Here is a 17,725-nt window from a genome sequence, read left to right as displayed (position 1 = left end):
AGGCACTGTCCTTGACAGCCAGCTTTATGTCAGCTATAGCAGTGCTGGGGGAGCTATCTTCATCCTCATCTGTTTTTTATACATTATGATGGTGATTGTTAGCTCTGAAATTTTCCTACCTATCTTCTACAAACTGGGCATAACCAGCACCTATGAGGTGAGATAAGCCAATGTGATGACGCAGACAATTTTTATACAAATAAATGAACCTGCAATTATTAGCATAGGGAGCTATTTCTACACTAAATATTAAGATTTACCAATTGAAATTTCATAAAATTTCATCAAATTAAATTGAATAATCTTTAACAAAAAAATAAAAAAAATAATAATAAAATATTTTTAATATTTACATTTTGTTTAATATGACACAACTGAGTGTGATGGAATTTTGTTATGAAATTGAAATGCGTAAATCTTAAAAATAGGCTAAAATTAAAATGTATTCAGGTTGATTCAGTTAAATTATATTCTTTTATTTGAAAAAAAAAAACAATTCATTTAGCAGTTATAACATAAACCATTTTTTTAAAGTGTAATATAGACAAGCAGAGAGGGCAACTAAAGGTAGAATACTATAAATTCAAGGTGTTATATTATTTCTATAATGCATTCATTATTATTAAATGCAGCTGCAACTTCTTTCGAAAACTTTCTCTTCTGGTTATCCTTACAGTATTGGGAAATATGCTACAAAAAAGTAATTAGACTATTTGGAACAGTCCTGTTTATTATACAGTGAGTACTGTACACATCTTTTGCAAAAGTATCCGTGTAGTTTGAATGCGTCTCATCAAATCACACAGCGAATTAATAGAGGGATGAAGTGAATTTTTCCCATTTTTCAGGTACTTTTCACAGGTCTGATCATTTATGCTCCAGCTTTGACTTTAAACCAAGGTAGGAATTTGTACAGGTTCTGTAATAAACACAAGCAAGTATCCAATAACCAACTTTATCCTTATTTAACCTTATTATTGAGCCAGAAGTCTTTGCTTTGTTTCCTGAAATTGAACTGCATTTGTCTGGCATTCCATCTCTATTTAAGTGCATGGTGCATTGAGTGTTCTTGATAGTCCACTATGTGGTGAATACTCTTCTATTTGTCCACCTCTCAGTCACAGGTATAGATCTCTGGGGTGCTGTCATGTCAACCGGAGTGGTCTGCACACTCTACTGTACATTAGTAAGTACACTAAAACACAAGGAACAAATTGTGGGAACAATGGTCAGTTAGGTCCCTTAACATTATCAATACTGCAAAATAATAGACATATGTAAATTTATATACAGTTGTCCCAAAAAGTATTTGGACACTTCACTGTTAATTGAACATACAGTATAAAATCAATAATGATTTATGTATACTGGCCATATACTGGACATTATAAGATATTTATCCCTTTTCCCAGGCAGGGTGGTCTTATAGCAGTGGTCTGGGCAGATGTGTTCCAGGTGGGCATCATGTTGGACAGGCTCTTGGCTGTCATCGTCCAATCAGTGCTGTTACAGGGTGGGATCTCCACTATTATCAGTGACTCCACCCAACCTATGGGAGTGAGTTATGTGATGATTGATAGGTACATGAATGCTGCATAATTAAAAGTTTGCTTCCTCTCACTCTCTGCCCACCTCTCTCAGCTTTGATTCCAACCCTCTGAGGAGACACACGTTCTGGACCATCACGGTGGGAGGAACGTTCCTCTGGACCAGCATCTATGGTATCAATCAAGTTCAGGTGCAAAGATACATATCATGCAAGTCACTGTTCCATGCCAAAATGTGAGTAATGTAAAAAGCATAATACTTAAATTCAGTGTGGAAAGAAAACAATATGTAACTGAACCATTTTTCTGTCTGTATCCATGGCCTCATACATTAACTTAGTGTCGCTCTGGGCTATCACTTTGAGCTCTGTATTTAGTGGGTTGTGTTTATACTCCATTTATAAGAACAGTGATCCGTAGACAGCAAGAAAGGGGTCCGCTTAAGACCAGGTACAACACATCACAGCAAAGAGAGCCCATTTGCTCCTCTGAAGCACTGGGCATTTCAAATTAAATGAAATTATAAAATGGATTATTATTACATTTTCTGTAAATATTGTTGTACAAGATCAGTAACTCTAAATGTATATCTCTCTATAATATAATAAGCTTATGCCATACCTGGAGTTGGATATCCTGAATGAATACCCTGGTCTGCCAGGATTGTTTGTGGCAGCAGAGTACAGTGGCACTTTAAGGTTTGCTCATTTTTAAATGATTGTTCACCCAAAAACTATAATTCTTTGTTATCTTTTACTCAAGCTCATGTGTTTCCAAACCAATTTGATTTTCTTTATTCTGTGGAACACAAAAGGAGATGTTTGGCAGAACGTGTTACCCTCATCTTTTTCTTTTTTTTTCTCTCCACACAATGACAGGTGACTTAAGATAGCATTCTGCCGAACACCTCTTAGGGGTTTGGGATGACATGAGATTGAGTAAATGATGACAGAATTGTCATCTTTGGATGAACAATCCATTTCTTAATCACAGTGCTTTGAAAAAGGTTTTCCTATATGTATTATACCATATGTTTGGCTACAGTACTGTCTCCTCCAGTATAAATGCCCTGGCTGCAGTAACTATTGCAGATCTGATCTGGCCGTACCTCATCCTGTCAGAAAGGCAGCTCTCCTGGGCTTCAAAGGGCACGAGTGAGTGACTATTTACACTTAGAGCCCATTAATGCACAATCAACCATTCTGACTAATTTGTCTGATGATGCACCCCCCAATACAGGCATGTTTTATGGTGTTGTGTGCATTGGAATGGCTGGCCTTGCATCTCTAATGGGAGGGATGCTACAGGTATGTTAAAAATATTTAGATTAATACATTTAAACAGCTGAGTGGATGATGGCATCACAGGCTACTATTAGTATCATTGGAGTGATTGGATGACCTCTGCTTGGCCTATTTTCTCTTGCGGTCCTGTTTCCCTGCGCTGACTCAAAAGTCAGCATGGTTACATTAGATTTTTATATAATTATATTTTTTTATTAAAATGTATCACGGAGTGTGGGTGCTTTAGAGCGGATTGGCAGGGCTGCTGGCCGGATTGGCCCTTTCTCTGTGGGTATGCATTGGGGCACAGATGTACCATCCATTACCAGAGAACAGCAGGCCACTGGCTCTGACGACACATGGTTGTAACCTCACAATGGCAACAAGTGGACTTAACTGGACAACAAGTCCAACTGAGAGAACTATGGATGATTTTGTCCTGAATGAGGAAAAGCTAGGCAGGTGTGTAGGGGTGGAAATCCATAAAATCCACAGAGAGCACAGAAATGTACAATAGACTGATAAGTAACAGAACACACCTGTTGATTCTTAAGACTGGCTGATAGTTGGTACTCTCTCTCATATCTGTACTTCTGTCCAGTGGGTACTCTGACTGTCATGACACTCACACTACTCCCATAACTATTACTATTATATATTATTTATACCTAAAGGTTTCTGGCAGTGTGGGCAGGCTTGACATGGTGAATGAGCTGGATTAGTCAACCAACCTTGCTCTCTGTGATGTGGAGTTATCTATGCAAACTCCTGCTTAGAATTTTACAAAACTGAAACAGACTAGCAAATTACTTAACTATGTACAAATATCTTTGTTGATTTTTTTACATACAGTTGTGCTCAAAGGTTTGCATACCCTGGCAGAAATCATATTTTCAAAATCAATGCCGAAATGTCACAATTTCTGCCAGGGTATGCAAACTTTTGAGCACAACTGTATATACGTACATTTACATAAAAAGCTTACTTAGATGTTTCACAAATCTAACAAGGAAGCCAGCAGTTGCAGTAAAAATAAACATTTATGTTCAAATATGTTATTATACAACACACCGAATACAGACTTTCAAATACTTACAATGCATCCACTGAAAGTAATGTAACTTTTGATTCTGTGCACATATACAGTTTGGCACATGCACTGCAACAGAGATTAGTGCTCTGGTTCATAGTAGCGTTTCTTTATTGCTCTGTATTTCCTGAGGAAATAAAGTGCCTCAAGTTCTTTAATCACAAACTCGCCACGGTCAATCAGCTTTTTGATTTTCTCTGGATCTGTGACATCTTTGTTCTTCATGAAAGCTGTTTTCAGACGCTCCCTGAAGTACAGAGCGCCTTTTGGATAGTCCCGTCCCAAGTAGAGAAGCTTTAAAAAGAATAAAAAAAATAAAAATGCATTTTTTTTTTATGTATAATTTATAAAATTTATTTAAAAAAAGTTAATATTATAATTTTGTTTTTTCACTGTTGCACATCTTGTTTATTTGATTTGTGATTTTTTGCTGATATCAAGTCTAATAAAAGTTAACACAAAATTACCACTGTACCATACTATTTATAAAAAGGTAAGGAGAATCATGGAGAAAGAAAGCAAAAGGAATCTGTCAGCTGATTCTTACATTTTTGTACAATCTGAACACCTCTCCCCTGAGTGGATTGGTCATTTTGTCTTTTTATTTTTGATCCTGAGAAATAGATGGATCCAGAGAATAAACCCAAAGAAGACAGAAAAACACTCTTGATATAATACATCACAAAATTATGTCTAATTCTACCACATTCAGGGCAAGCAACACTCATCAACACAAATGACTACACACAACGGGTCTGCAGCACTATACCTCCTATTGCATTCCACGCATTTCTATTATATGGTCATAAAGTAATAAGGTACTGATATATGAATACTGAGGATAGCACATTATCCTCATCTGGGTAAAAAAAAACAAAAAACTTTTTCTATAAGAAACATGCGTTTCATTAAAATACTGGCATTGCTCACCTACAAGTCAAGATCATAACATCGATGTTTGCGCAAGACGTGCTGTGAAAATGGTGGTTTTTCAAAATAAAAGTCTCGTGGCCACTTTAAACCAATCCCATATGCAGCTTGTAAATTTTACCTTTCCACGCGAGTAAACAGTTTTAGCACAGTGTTTTAATTCCAGTGTTTTCGGGTGTATGCGTTTGTGGGTTTCATTCCGAGATCACAGGCAACATTGTCCAAAACATATTGTTATTTTTTTATTGAGCAATATCCAAACCCCCCACATTACATTCAGTGACGAAATACAATATAATGATTTCCAACACAATGTCCTGTACGAACCTCAATCAACATATAGGCTCATTATAAATAGGCTTTATTATATTATGGATGATTTACATTCTTAAACATCTCTATTGATTTTACGACACAACATTTAAATATAAACACTTTGATTGTATTATTGCAATATTCTGTGCATTCAGTGCATTCAACCATATAATGCTCTGTCATTTGGAAGCCATCAAGGGCTGTAGTGTTCATCACAGTTATCCAGATGCATTCCTGCTCATTTTCCGGTACAGAAGCAAGTAAGCTCTCTTTCTTCTAAAACAGTGTACAAAATCATAATCAAACACTCAGAGAGGTCTTGGGGGAAAAAAAAAAAAAAAAAAAAAAAACAGATAGAGAACAAAGTAAATATGTAAGGTGTTAAGGTGTTGTTCTCTATTTGAATGTCTCCAGAGAGATCAGAAAAAGTATATAAGTGAATGAATATGTTTGAAAATGTTTAATGTACCCTTCATATGTGTCCTGCACATCTGCCCAGGTTGCCTAAAACAGATTAATACAATAATTAAAACATCATATATCAGCACTGATATTGTTTTTTTTAAAGCCATCTAGTTTTATATAAAACTGGGATCAGATCAGTAAATCAGATTATTGTTGTCTCTTACTGGTTGAACAGTGCTGTCATCAGCATAGTACCACGTCGGTTCATGAGTGGGCCGGATGTAAGCAGTATAGTGGCCAAACATGGCAGTTCCTATATGCACTATAACTGCATAGAGATTATAATGCTCATCAGCCTGGAGAGAACCAGGTGCCACCTATAACAAGGTATTAAAATGCATACACACATAAATCAAGCAGTCGAAAATAATTTGACATTATGACACTGCCAAAGCTCACTCTGTAGCCAACAAAAAATACAATAAATGTACATTTTCTGATTGTCCTGCAGCAGCACAATTGCCCATATTAAGTGTTACAGGGAAGGTGACTCTGCTGTGGAGTTTCCTGGTGAAACCATCGTCGTTTCTGAATCTCTTTAAGTGCACACACAGAATCCGAGGCAGTGAGACAAGCCTCAACTCCTGCATAAAATTTACAAATAAATAACAGAGAAAATCAAAACAATGCATTCATAAAATCCAATGTAAAATTCAAAAATACTTCGCTTGCTTCAGTGCTGAAATCTAGTTGAAATCTTACTTGATATTGCCATTTAACCAATATTAAAGTAACAGTTCACCCAAAAATTATCTGAAAATTCTCTCATCATTTACTCACCCTCATACCATCCTAGCGGTGTATGACTTTCTTTCTTCTGCAGAACAAAAATTAAGATTTTTTGAAGAATATATCAGCTCTGTAGGTTCATACAATGCAAATGAATGGTGACCAAAACTTTGAAGCTCAAAAAGCACATAAAGGCATCTTAAAAGTAATCCATATGAATCCAGTGGTTAAATGTCTTCAGAAGAAATCTATTCAGTTTTGGGTGAGAACAGACCAAAATGTAACTCCTTTTTCACTATAAATCTTGCCATTGCAGTCTCCAGGCACGATCAAGATTTTAAGTTCGATTACACTTCCTAGTGCATGATGCATGCACGGAGCACTAGATGGTGCTAGGAAGTGTTTTCGAGCTTGAAATCATGATCATCATGGAGACTGCTGATGTCAAGATTTATAGTGAAATAGGAGTTATATTTTGGTCTGTTCTCACTCATAACAATCGTATTGCTTCAGAAGACATGGATTAAACCACTGGAGTTGTTTGGATTATTTTAATGCTGCCTTTATGTGATTTGTGGGGCTTCAAAGTGGCCATCATTCACTAGCATTGAATGGACCCACAGAGCTGAGATATTCTTCTACAAATATAAACAACTGGGATGGCATGAGGGTGAGTAAATAATGAGAATTTAGATTTTGGGGTGAACTATTTTTTTTTACAACATTTAAAAGTTACAAAACTGTATCACTACAAGCACTCAGACACAGTGTGACCAGTTTTCACTTAATTTCTCAGATATTTAATTACTGTATAAAACACTGTATTATTTTGTTAGAGTCTCAAAAAAAAAAAAAAAAGTATAGGACTTACATGTGTGGACAGTTGTTTCTGCCCACACCTGTCACAGTAATGCAACAGGTTTTGCCGCTGGAAAAAAGACTGGATGCAGCTCTCCTGAAGCAGTTAGATAATGTAATTTGCGTAAGATCATGTTTATGACCCATGTGTAAATTACATAACATGGTCACTGATGCAAAATTACAGGCATTCAATGGAACATGAATAATGCATTTTTGAAAATGGTTTGTAATATTTACCAGGTTGTTTCCACCCTCATGGATCGCCAAGGGAAGGCTGAAAGAATAGCTGGGCACTTGTTGAATGTATGTGCACTCTAAACACTTCACCCGGGTCTCCATCCTTACTTCATAGAGACTGCGAATTTCCTTAGCCTGAGAGAGCAAATCAAAGATTTCAAACATATAAATCTCCAATTTTCCAAACCATTTAGGCCTCTATATATATAGACATTACAGCTCACACTAAACAAAATTCATGCAGTCATGCTATATCCCATGACAACTTCTAATCCAACATTATTCAAGTAGCTGTTCTACACCAGACATTAGAGTCAGTATTATAACCCACCAAGTCTTGATCAGGCATCTGCTTTTGGCTGAGATTGAGTATAATGAGGAAGATTTCATCTGCATCCTGTTGAGTGTACCCTTCAGCATAAATACAGAATGTGCCAAGAAATGACAAAGCTGTTTGCATGTAAATGTAAACAGAGTACAATATGAATTTAGTCAGATGCATACGGCTTATGCTGTGACTGTCGAGGCAGTCCAGGAAGTATCTGTGTGGATAAGGATTTGAAGAGTCCATCATGGCTTGCAAGGCATTCTTCAACTGCATGGGGATGTTATTTCCCGTAATCTCATCTGATGGATGCCATCTTTAAAAATAAGTCATTAAAGTACAGTATAGCAACGGGCTTTGGATAAAAGCATCTGCCAAATGAGTAAATGGGTATGGGCCCAGAACAACATGGATACTTTGCAAGTGTGCAGTTCTTGTAAGGACTAAAAAATATATCTGTTGTGTTACTCTAAATCCAAGAGAGAAAGATATATAATGGAGGTTTACTTGTTTAGTATGTCCAGTAGTTCTGTTGTGGCAGAAAAAGACTGAAGCAAAGCATTAACACAACACGACAGACTGTAGTTAAAAAGGCCTCTAACGTCTGGAAAAAATACATATCATTTGATTAGTCTCAGCATTATATACATACATTGATACCTGTATAACTAGACTGTTGAATGCAAACATTTTTTTTAAATAGTTATTGATAACACATTATAAAAACTCACCAACATACATTAGGCTATTAACAGATCAGTACTTACTGATTCTTGAGATAAGGGACAAAACATGTCCTACATAAAAAGTCCTCTTCATGTTCAAAATCAAGAAATCCTTAATAATACAAATACTGAAAAAGTTCAATCTAAAGGAAATGTGTATACTCAGGGCATTTATTACTTAAAATGCATGCTCTATACTTGGAAGCACATGTAACTTAACCTGTCACAATGTTAAACTGCCAAACAAAGTGTATAAAAATGCAAAAACAAATAAATATAAATATCAAATGAAAGGTAGGGATCTGTAAGATATCAAACAATGCATAAAGTAATATTTAAATTATATTTTCCATTAAAATATCTGCCTATCAAAGATGTGTCCTCACGTTGTGTCAATCAGACAATGTCATTGTCAGCTATAACTCTGAGTACCCCTTTCCCACTTCCTGCTCATGATGGATGCAACAGTAGGACACATGGTCTGGTAAGTTTAATATTTTTGTTATATTTTAAACAAACAATGTTTAAGTCTTTCCGGTCACAGCTTGAACAACTCTCGTTGGATGGATCAAATTAATATAGCATGTTTTTTTAGTGTGTCTTACAAGAGTTGACACAAATTACAGTAAGATGTAAGTTGTGTTAAGTGAATAAATGTCAATTCTCAGAAAAAAGGTTTTTATAAAAACCTGTTCCCTTACTACATGGTTAGCTGATACCTTTGTCAACAAATATCTCCATTTCAAAATAATTTAGTATTTAAAAAATAAAAACTAAGATTTAAAACGTGTTGTCCCTAATCTCAAGAATCAGTATACTACATTCTAATATGATCAATATAAATATTTGATATAAATCAAAGCTTTATATTTCTGCCTGTTTGAATGTCATGAATGTTAATTTGTTGAAAATATGTAGCCTATAGTAAAACATTTTTTTTTTTTTTAGCTAAGAACAATTTTCTTAAGTACTGTAACCTACCAGAAGCCCTATAATGGTCCAATGAAAAAGAGCGAAAATAATTCATGGATCTCTGGGCCATTTTTGTCAAGGATGCCCCCATTCACAGATACGAGGTTCAAACGCTTCTCTGTTGTACTGCATCTATGGAAAGCTGTACGTTGACGTGAATTAGACACATATAGAACTGCAGCAAAATTAAGTTTATTAAAACGTTGCACTAACCTGAAGCGATACGTTTCCTTTTCAAGATACAAATCCAGTTTTATTTGTTGCCCAGCAATCGGACTTTAAGACGTAAACAGAGACTGGTTTTTTTTTTTACTTTCACTTTCGATTCATGCGTACGTTTCTGTCACTGAAACCAAACTTTTATAAACATTTTATAATAGTAAAAAAAAGTTTATAAAAGTATAAAAACTATTTATTTAAAAAAAAAAAATTCACTAATGCTTAGTATAACAAATGCAGAATTTTGATTTGTCACTCGTTTTCTTAAAAAAACAAGAAAAAAAAAAGAAAAAATCGAGATTAGTTAAAACGTGTATTATTTTAGCTGTAAATTGGTTTAAACCGTTTTAACGGTCGTTGTAGAGTTAGGGAGTTCTGTCAAGTTTGACTTCCCGGATCAGTAACTCATAAGCGAAACGTTGTCAAAACATACACGACACCTCTTTCCTACCGTAGTAAGGTAGACAACAAGCTACAACCTAATTTTCATCAAAACGAGCCGTCCTCCGAGCTGGACAAATAACATTGGTCTCTACGAGCAGGCGGCTGTGAGACGAGTGCGCAGGGACCGTCTACAAAGTTCAACACCGAAAAGCGATACTAAAAAATATTCAGTAACTTCACTCTTACAAAGTGTAGTGTCACCAAAATCACTTCATACATCAGTGGTCTCCTGTTGGTTATACTACAACACTTAGTTTGGAAAAATGTGCTTTTGCATAATTTTGGGGAATTTGTATTGGGAAAAATATTAAATTAAATTCCGCCCACACACTATACGACTTTCAAAGTCGTCAGATTGCTGTACTATTCATATTACACTACTGTCTCTCTATAATGGGGTATCTTAAAGTTGTTGTGGTTTGCACATTACACGAGGGATTGGCGATAGGGGGTCACACATAGCGATGGTGGCTCATGGGAACGAGCACCGATTTGCCTATGATTTCTGGCTTTTGTCGGAGATCTCCATTAACTGTCGGCGAGTGGAAAATCAGGGCTAAAATCGTGTAGTGTAAACTCGGCATAAGCTGGTCAGATGGCGTCATGGCGAAATCGTTTCAGATCGTTAATTTAACAATGATATGAGTTGGAATATCCACCATATTCCAACCCATATCATTGTTAAATTAACGATCTGTAAGGGGTCGTCTGAAAAGTTCACACATTGTGCTGAAATGTGCTGACACTGTGGAGGGTGTGGTAAGGGACCGTCTAAAAAGTCCATAGATTGCGCTAAAACCTGTAAAAAAAAACAAAAAAAAAAACATTATAATAATTATTGAAAAACAGAAGCTTCAATATAAATACTCAATAAGATGTACAAAATGACACAGATCCAACAATGTATGAATACAATCACTGAGTAATAAAGACAAGAAGTACAGGTGAAGAAAAAAACATATAAACCAACACAGATGTATACATAAGATAAAGAAGATAAATAATCGAAGAAAATATTTTTTTATAAGTCATGGGTCTGAAAAGTTCTCAGCATATAAGAAAGGATATACACGTTTTATTATTAATAACTTAAAAAGCATTTATTACTAAAACTGTGAAGGATGTGGTAAGGGACCATCTGAATAAATTTCCTTGTATTATTCATCTTCAATGTAGTATTACTGACCAGTACTGTCTCTCCCTATATGTATATTACGCAGTCTGCGTGGTTCACCTACCCCCTACGGGGGCACCAAAAACTCGACCGGCTGCCATTCCTCGCATAATCATAAAGGTTATTATGAACTGTTCATTACTTATAACTGCAGTATATGCACATTGCCACAGTTACAGTATGCTGCAGCTACAAAGTCCAGGAAAACTCATATATACAATAACAATGATTACATTTACACATTTTCTTAAAATAAATTCACATATTAACACGGTACATCTTTGATCAAATTCATTAATTAATAATTATCAAATGCACAAATTAAAAACTGGATCTGTAGAGCATTTATTAAAAATGTCTTGTAGATGCAGACATTGTTTCATTTAGTTCCAGGACAGGACAGGAACCCAATTCCTCAGTTTCCTCCATCCTAACCTAATTATGGGCGTTGGCTCTGTAATAGGGTCCAAACATGGTGTTCCAAGTCTGCTGAAGAAGTCCATGTAAGTGGAGCAGCCATGGGAATGCTGAAGGTAGAGCTGAGAAGGAAGAGAGATTTCAGAACAGACTGTGAACTAGATGTATGCTATTCTTTATTTATCTGGACAATCATTATCAGAGCATTCATTTAGGACACCAGCCAAACTGGGGCAAGCAGTCATCTTACCTGGATCAATACGGACAATTAGCAGGTATAGCAGTAATAAAGCCAGGAAAACTCTGCGCAGAGAGATAGATCTAATTCTCGCACTGGCTACTGAGAACCCTCTATGAAACAACCTCATTACAGAATTCAGCCGCTGCATCAACATATCTGTCAATCGCACAGACACACACAAATCAATTGTTGCATCCATTATTTGCTAGTGTAAATATAACTTCCTTGTCAGTCATAAAGTTTGAACCAAATTACATTGTGAAGACTTGACTTTTGAGAAAAACAGCAATTTGACTTAGGAAATAAATGAGTTACCTTGTTGTGAAACACTAGTTGTCGCTACAGATTCAGGATGTGGATTGGACAATGTTGCATTTGTCTCATTTTGTAGGTTCACTAAACTACGGGCAGCCTGTTTTTGTTCCTCAGTGAAGGCAACTCGACCCACATCACTGTCCAGAAACTCCAGAGCTTCAGATGTTTGGCCCATTGGTACCAGTATGTGCTGGAGATACAGTTCAGCCACAGTGCTGAACCCTGTTTGGCTCATGTTCCCAGAGCAGTGCAGCCAATTACAGACTGCATCCTTCATCACTGACCGATCATTCACTTTCACATAAAGCAGAACACTGGAGAAAAAACAATTATCATCTACCATTAGACAATTCCTCTGCAAACTGATACAGTGTTAATAACTGAGATTCAACTGATATTTAATGTTAATATTATATAGTTTTGATTAAATGGCAGTTTAAAAGATTTATCATACCACATCTGGATAATTTTGGCAGGGATTTTCTCTGTTTCTCCATATTGTTGCAGAACCCATGTCAGCACTCCACGCCACTGATTGAGTTCAGCCAATGCTTGAATCCCCACTATAGTCAAAGCTGCTTTCAATTCTCCATGCTTGAAGCTGTGGGGACAAACATGTATGATGTGTTTTGTTTGAAATGGTAGAAGTACATCAGTTAAATCTTGCGGTTGTTAAGATCCTGCTATTGATCATAAATCATAAAGGCTGTGAGAATTTCAAAAATAAAAGTACAGAAATATTACTATTATTAAACATTCATACCTTACAGGCATATATACAGTGCCCTAAAGTGTGACATACACTTAGATAGGAATAGTTCACCCAAAAATGAAAATCCTCTCATCATTTACTCACCCTCATGCCGTCCCAGATGTGCATGACTTTCTTTTTCAATATATTTTTAGAAAAATATCGCAGCTCTGTGGGTCCATTCAATGCAAATGAATGGTGACCAAAACTTTGAAGCTCCATAAACCATATAAAGTCAGCATAAAAGTAATCCGTACAACTCCAGTGGTTTAATTAATGTCTTCAGAAGCGATATGATAGGTGTGGGTGCGAAACAGATACATATTTAAGTCCTTTTTTACTATAAATTCTCCTCTCTGCCCAGTAGGTGGCAATATGCATGAAGAATGCGAATTACTAAAAACAAACGAACTCTTTGGAGAGAAGAGCACCTAGGAGTGCTGGTGAAAGTGGACATTTAGTAAAAAAGGACCCACACCTATCATATTACTTCTGAAGACATGGATTCAACCACTGGAGTTGCATGGATTACTTTTATGCTGCCTTTATGTGCTTTTTGGAACTTCAAATTTTTGGGCACCGTTCACTTGCATCGAATTGACCAACAGAGCGAGATATTATTCTGGGATGGCATGAGGGTGAGTAAATGATGAGAGCATTTTCAGCTTTTGTGTGAGCTATTCCTTTAATCTAGAACTATTTACAACAACATTCTTCTTTGACAGCCCTAATTAATTATCATATGACCTCATTTTGATAGAGAAACTATATAGAAAATGTTCTTTTTTTTCACACGCCAGGACTATTTAAGTGAAGTACAAAAAAAAAAAAAAAAGGCTAAAAGATGATTACAAATTGTGAGAACCCTAAAATAATTGGTGACCATTCACACGATCTAAAATATAGCCTACATTTTTTTTTCTTGTGCATTACTATAAAGCTTAACCTAAACACTTGATGTTGTAAAAAAAAAAACTTGTCCATGTTTGTCAACTACCCATTCGTCTTTTCAGTATATGTTTTAATGATACAGAGAATTAAATGAATGCAAACCATCAAGTTCTTCCATTCTGAACACTATACTGTATGATGACTACTGGACTGTCAGTCATAAACCCACCAACTCTCCTCCTGTTCTCCAGTAGAACTCAAACTCTCCAGTCCTGTCTCACACGTGTCCAGAGCAGCCTGAAAGTCTTTCTTTACCATTAAATATTCAATGGCAGCGTCAACAGCAGCGGCTAACGGGCACGCGGGTGGGCTAATCAGCCGAACCGAGCTCGAACTGCGACCAGCAGCCAGAGAAACGGACGAACTGCTCCTCATAACGAGCTTCTATTTATCAATTAATGCATTATGAACTTCCTGTCGAAAAAGAAATGAGTCGGAATGATCCAAACCAAATTCCCAGCGTTCTGAACAGATTTAAACACTACACGTGCATCATATTTATTAAGTAAACAAAAACAGACTGGAGGTCTGCAGCGCCACTTCCGCAAACCCCGTCAGGTTAAAAGTCCTTTTGTTGTTAAGGCTGATACCCGACAAATTAAAAGTCCTCTTGTTTTGTTTTTTTACCATTACATTTCCATGACTTTTTCAGCCTTCTATGATTACTGGATACATATTATTTTACTATTATTATTATTGCTTTACAGAGACTGCTGGGGCAGATTTCCATTTATATGTCTTTGAAATAAATTCATTTAATCAATATACTTATTAATGTACAAATCTCTCCAATTGGATCCTCAACGGGCTGACTTTCCGTTAACATTGGCTTGTGGGAATTTTTACTGTACACAAACCCTAAGAAATAGAATATTTAATATTCAATTAAATATTTAAAGGAATTGTTCAATTAAAACAGAAATTCTCTCATCATTTACTCACCCTCATGCCATCCCAGCCTAACTTCTTCTGCTGAACACAAACAAAATACTTAGAAGAATATCCATAAGACTCCAGTGATTAAATCCATGTCTTAAGAAGCGATATGATAGGTGTGGGTGAGAAACTGATCAATATTTAAATCCTTTTTTACTATAAATCTCCACTTTCAAACAGCCATCCTAAATGCTCTTCTAAGAGTTCTTCATCTTTTGTTTTTGGCAATTTGCATTTTTCGTGCATATCGTCACCTGCTGGGCAGGGAGAATTTATAGGAAAGGAGGACTTAAATATTGATCTTTTTCTCATCCACACCTATCATATTACTTTGGAAGATATAGATTTAACCACTGGAGTCTTATGGATTACTTTTATGCTGCCTTTATATGCTTTTTGGAGCTTCAAAGTACTGGACCCTGTTGACTTGCATTGAATGGACCAACAGAGATGAGATATTCTTCTCAAAATGTTTGTGTTCAGCAGATGAAAGAAAGTCATACAAGTCTGGGATGGCATGAGGGTGAGTTAATGAGACTTTTCTTTTTTGGGGTGAACTATTCCTTTAAGAGCAGAGTATGTCTAGAGAGAAAAAAAAAAAAAGAAAAAACCCTACAGAAATCAACCCATTGGAAATCACTATTTTACACACTATTTTAATATTCCTACCCAGGTTTCCATGACCACGTGGACCCTGAATTTATCATGTCTTGTCTTGTTTTTAATTTTTCAAAAACAAGTCATTAATGAAAATAAAGGGATTCCATTACACTTTTGTTTGACAATCTGTATATGTACATGTATTACACATTTAAGTATATAATAATAAACATTAGTGTACAGCAGCATACAGAATTGCAGCAGCAGTGCTTGTATTAAATACAGCTTGCTAGGAGATGACACATTAAATCTTTAATTCTTCACTTCTAAAGTGATCATACATTACAAATAAATCCCAAATATAAGTTGTCATGATTTCCCAAATATAAAAACATGACACTCGCTCATCAACTCATCTATTATCTCAGTTTATCTCTAAGTATTGAACAGCAAAGACTGCAAAATAAGTCATAAATTATTACTGTAACTGTTAATTCATGGCCTCAATCCACTCATTCACAATTCCTGCATCTGTGAGAAGGAGCTGTCCTTTGTTTATCAATAATTTCATCAATGCTTTCCTACGTCTCCATGTTACCCTGAGCCCATAGTCTTTTTCAGGTGTGTCCTTAACTAGGATGCTTGTATTCGGAGTAAGCGGGGGAGTCTTTGGCTGGCTTTGGGGAAAGAGAATATGGAGAACATCAGGGGAAGAAGTGCTGGAACAATGTGCTATTTCTGGGGTCTCTACATTTGGGGGTGCAGGAACGGAGCTTGTGTTGGGTGTCTGGCTTCCATTTGACAATGGGGTGTGAATGTAACCCTCAGTTGCCACTCTAGCATTTGGGTGGAAATGTGTCTTCTTTGAAACCGCTGTATGCCTGGAGTTTGTGAATCTTTCAACACGTGTGGCCGTCATTCTATCCACTCCTCTCTGAATAGAGGGGATCCGTCTTGGGGTTTCTGCAAGCGTCTCTTTACGATTGTCTGATGAAACCAGCCTGTAGCTCTTATTCTGCAAACGCTCAACTTCTTTGGTTACTCGAAGGGCTGTTTTTGTATGAAGATTTTTGCACCGTTGCTGTGGAACTGGCATGGTTTCCTTGAAGGACAAAGGGGGATATTTGCAAACTGTTGTTCTTCTATGTTGTTGAGGCAATGACAAGCCTGAGGCTGAGTTTGAGATACATCTCGTAGTCTTCTGAATCTTCCTCCCTCGACTAACTGCTGTGGTCTCCAGCGAATTAAACTGTGGAGACACCTACAAACAAAGAATAAAGATTATCGCCATAAACTGGTTCAAAGTCATATACCTCAACATGAAAAGCGCAGCTTAGGTTGCCAAGTATGCCCATACCCAAGAAGTACATAATGCATCATTTTGCCGTTGTTTCTCGGACAAAAATGTCTTGGGATGAATGGCACTTCGTAGTTGTGGTCCATAGTCATGCTTTGGTCCATTAATGGGCCCCTCTATAAACAGCAGTTGAGATCTGTGTGGGTTCACCAGTCTCTTCTTTCGTAAAGTGCGGGGCATTAGAAGACATGATCAACTGAATGGGGAGAAAACAAGATCAGACAAAAAGCAGATAAACAACAACAACAACTACTACAACAACAACAACAACAACAACAACTACTACAGCTGCAGCTGCAACTACTACTGTTAATACTCTGACAGAGCAATACAATTCCTCTTTCGGGCGTAATGCTTATATTTTTTTAAAGACAAAACTGGCAAATTCAGGAAATCAAAACCGTAAACCCTTGAAACTCAAGCATAACTTGGTATCCAATCTTATTCGCATTTCATCGTATTTGAGCGTCGTCGATCGATAAACAATCAGTTTGAAATGGTACTACGGACCATGCATAAGTTCCTCATTCGTGCAAGTATGTCAACCTGCATTCAACGAAAAACTTATATTGATACTTACGCATAGCTTTGTATCCGATTTAATTCATAATGTATTTTAGACAATATACGTTTGACAAAAACATTAACAAAACGCCTGTGTGGGATATTACACACTCGTTGCCCTTCGAAAGAAATATAAGCAGGTCGAATGCCAATTTGAATGAAAAGCGTTTCCTACCATGGGCGGGGCCTAGTGGCCCAGGCGTTCTTCTGATTGGTCAGGTAGCGTGAGTCAAAATAATAAATATTTTATTTTAGCTCTTTACAGTCTAATTTAAAT

The 17,725-nt window shown here is 36.5% G+C and overlaps 4 protein-coding genes across 8 annotated transcripts; all 4 read right to left on the bottom strand.

The window, feature by feature from the left end:
- Positions 1–359: 359 nt before the first annotated feature.
- lyrm5a (LYR motif containing 5a) lies at positions 360–4,925 on the bottom strand. 4 transcript variants are annotated; one of them, XR_007896469.1, is made up of 5 exons: positions 4,851–4,925; positions 4,468–4,533; positions 3,927–4,214; positions 1,633–1,716; positions 360–1,549 (listed from the first exon to the last, which is right to left on the bottom strand). XR_007896469.1 is itself a non-coding variant. In XM_051691324.1 (3 exons), the coding sequence occupies exons 2-3, from the start codon at positions 4,510–4,512 to the stop codon at positions 4,002–4,004; spliced, it is 258 nt and encodes an 85-aa protein (XP_051547284.1). In that variant the 5' UTR covers positions 4,513–4,533; positions 4,851–4,925; the 3' UTR covers positions 3,852–4,001. The 4 variants fall into 4 exon arrangements, 3 of the variants coding, with proteins under 3 accessions (XP_051547284.1, XP_051547285.1, XP_051547286.1); XM_051691324.1 differs by lacking the exons at positions 360–1,549; positions 1,633–1,716 and having other exon boundaries at positions 3,852–4,214; XM_051691325.1 differs by lacking the exons at positions 360–1,549; positions 1,633–1,716 and having other exon boundaries at positions 3,852–4,214; positions 4,855–4,905.
- A 154-nt stretch (positions 4,926–5,079) lies between these two features.
- On the bottom strand, positions 5,080–10,277 carry usp18 (ubiquitin specific peptidase 18). Of its 2 annotated transcripts, none has more exons than XM_051691195.1 (11): positions 9,693–10,277; positions 9,489–9,621; positions 8,290–8,386; positions 7,962–8,098; positions 7,789–7,868; positions 7,458–7,592; positions 7,231–7,314; positions 6,062–6,214; positions 5,795–5,947; positions 5,635–5,669; positions 5,080–5,483 (listed from the first exon to the last, which is right to left on the bottom strand). In XM_051691195.1, exons 2-11 carry the CDS (start codon positions 9,568–9,570, stop codon positions 5,474–5,476), a joined length of 966 nt encoding a protein of 321 aa, XP_051547155.1. In that variant the 5' UTR covers positions 9,571–9,621; positions 9,693–10,277; the 3' UTR covers positions 5,080–5,473. The 2 variants fall into 2 exon arrangements, with proteins under 2 accessions (XP_051547155.1, XP_051547154.1); XM_051691194.1 differs by having other exon boundaries at positions 5,080–5,441; positions 9,693–10,269.
- Positions 10,278–10,806: 529 nt separating this feature from the next.
- On the bottom strand, positions 10,807–14,538 carry pex26 (peroxisomal biogenesis factor 26). The gene is made up of 6 exons (XM_051691196.1): positions 14,161–14,538; positions 12,744–12,890; positions 12,290–12,603; positions 11,984–12,130; positions 11,752–11,855; positions 10,807–10,941 (listed from the first exon to the last, which is right to left on the bottom strand). Exons 1-5 carry the CDS (start codon positions 14,364–14,366, stop codon positions 11,752–11,754), a joined length of 918 nt encoding a protein of 305 aa, XP_051547156.1. The 5' UTR covers positions 14,367–14,538; the 3' UTR covers positions 10,807–10,941.
- A 1,112-nt stretch (positions 14,539–15,650) lies between these two features.
- Positions 15,651–17,594, bottom strand: rhno1 (RAD9-HUS1-RAD1 interacting nuclear orphan 1). Its single transcript, XM_051690995.1, has 3 exons — positions 17,465–17,594; positions 16,885–17,080; positions 15,651–16,788 (listed from the first exon to the last, which is right to left on the bottom strand). Exons 2-3 carry the CDS (start codon positions 17,062–17,064, stop codon positions 16,018–16,020), a joined length of 951 nt encoding a protein of 316 aa, XP_051546955.1. The 5' UTR covers positions 17,065–17,080; positions 17,465–17,594; the 3' UTR covers positions 15,651–16,017.
- Positions 17,595–17,725: the final 131 nt, after the last annotated feature.

Source organism: Myxocyprinus asiaticus, chromosome 47 (assembly GCF_019703515.2).
Source record: "Myxocyprinus asiaticus isolate MX2 ecotype Aquarium Trade chromosome 47, UBuf_Myxa_2, whole genome shotgun sequence".
Lineage (NCBI taxonomy): Eukaryota > Metazoa > Chordata > Actinopteri > Cypriniformes > Catostomidae > Myxocyprinus > Myxocyprinus asiaticus.
The sequence above is the reverse complement of the archived record's forward strand: the minus strand, read 5'-3'. Positions and strand labels throughout refer to the sequence as shown.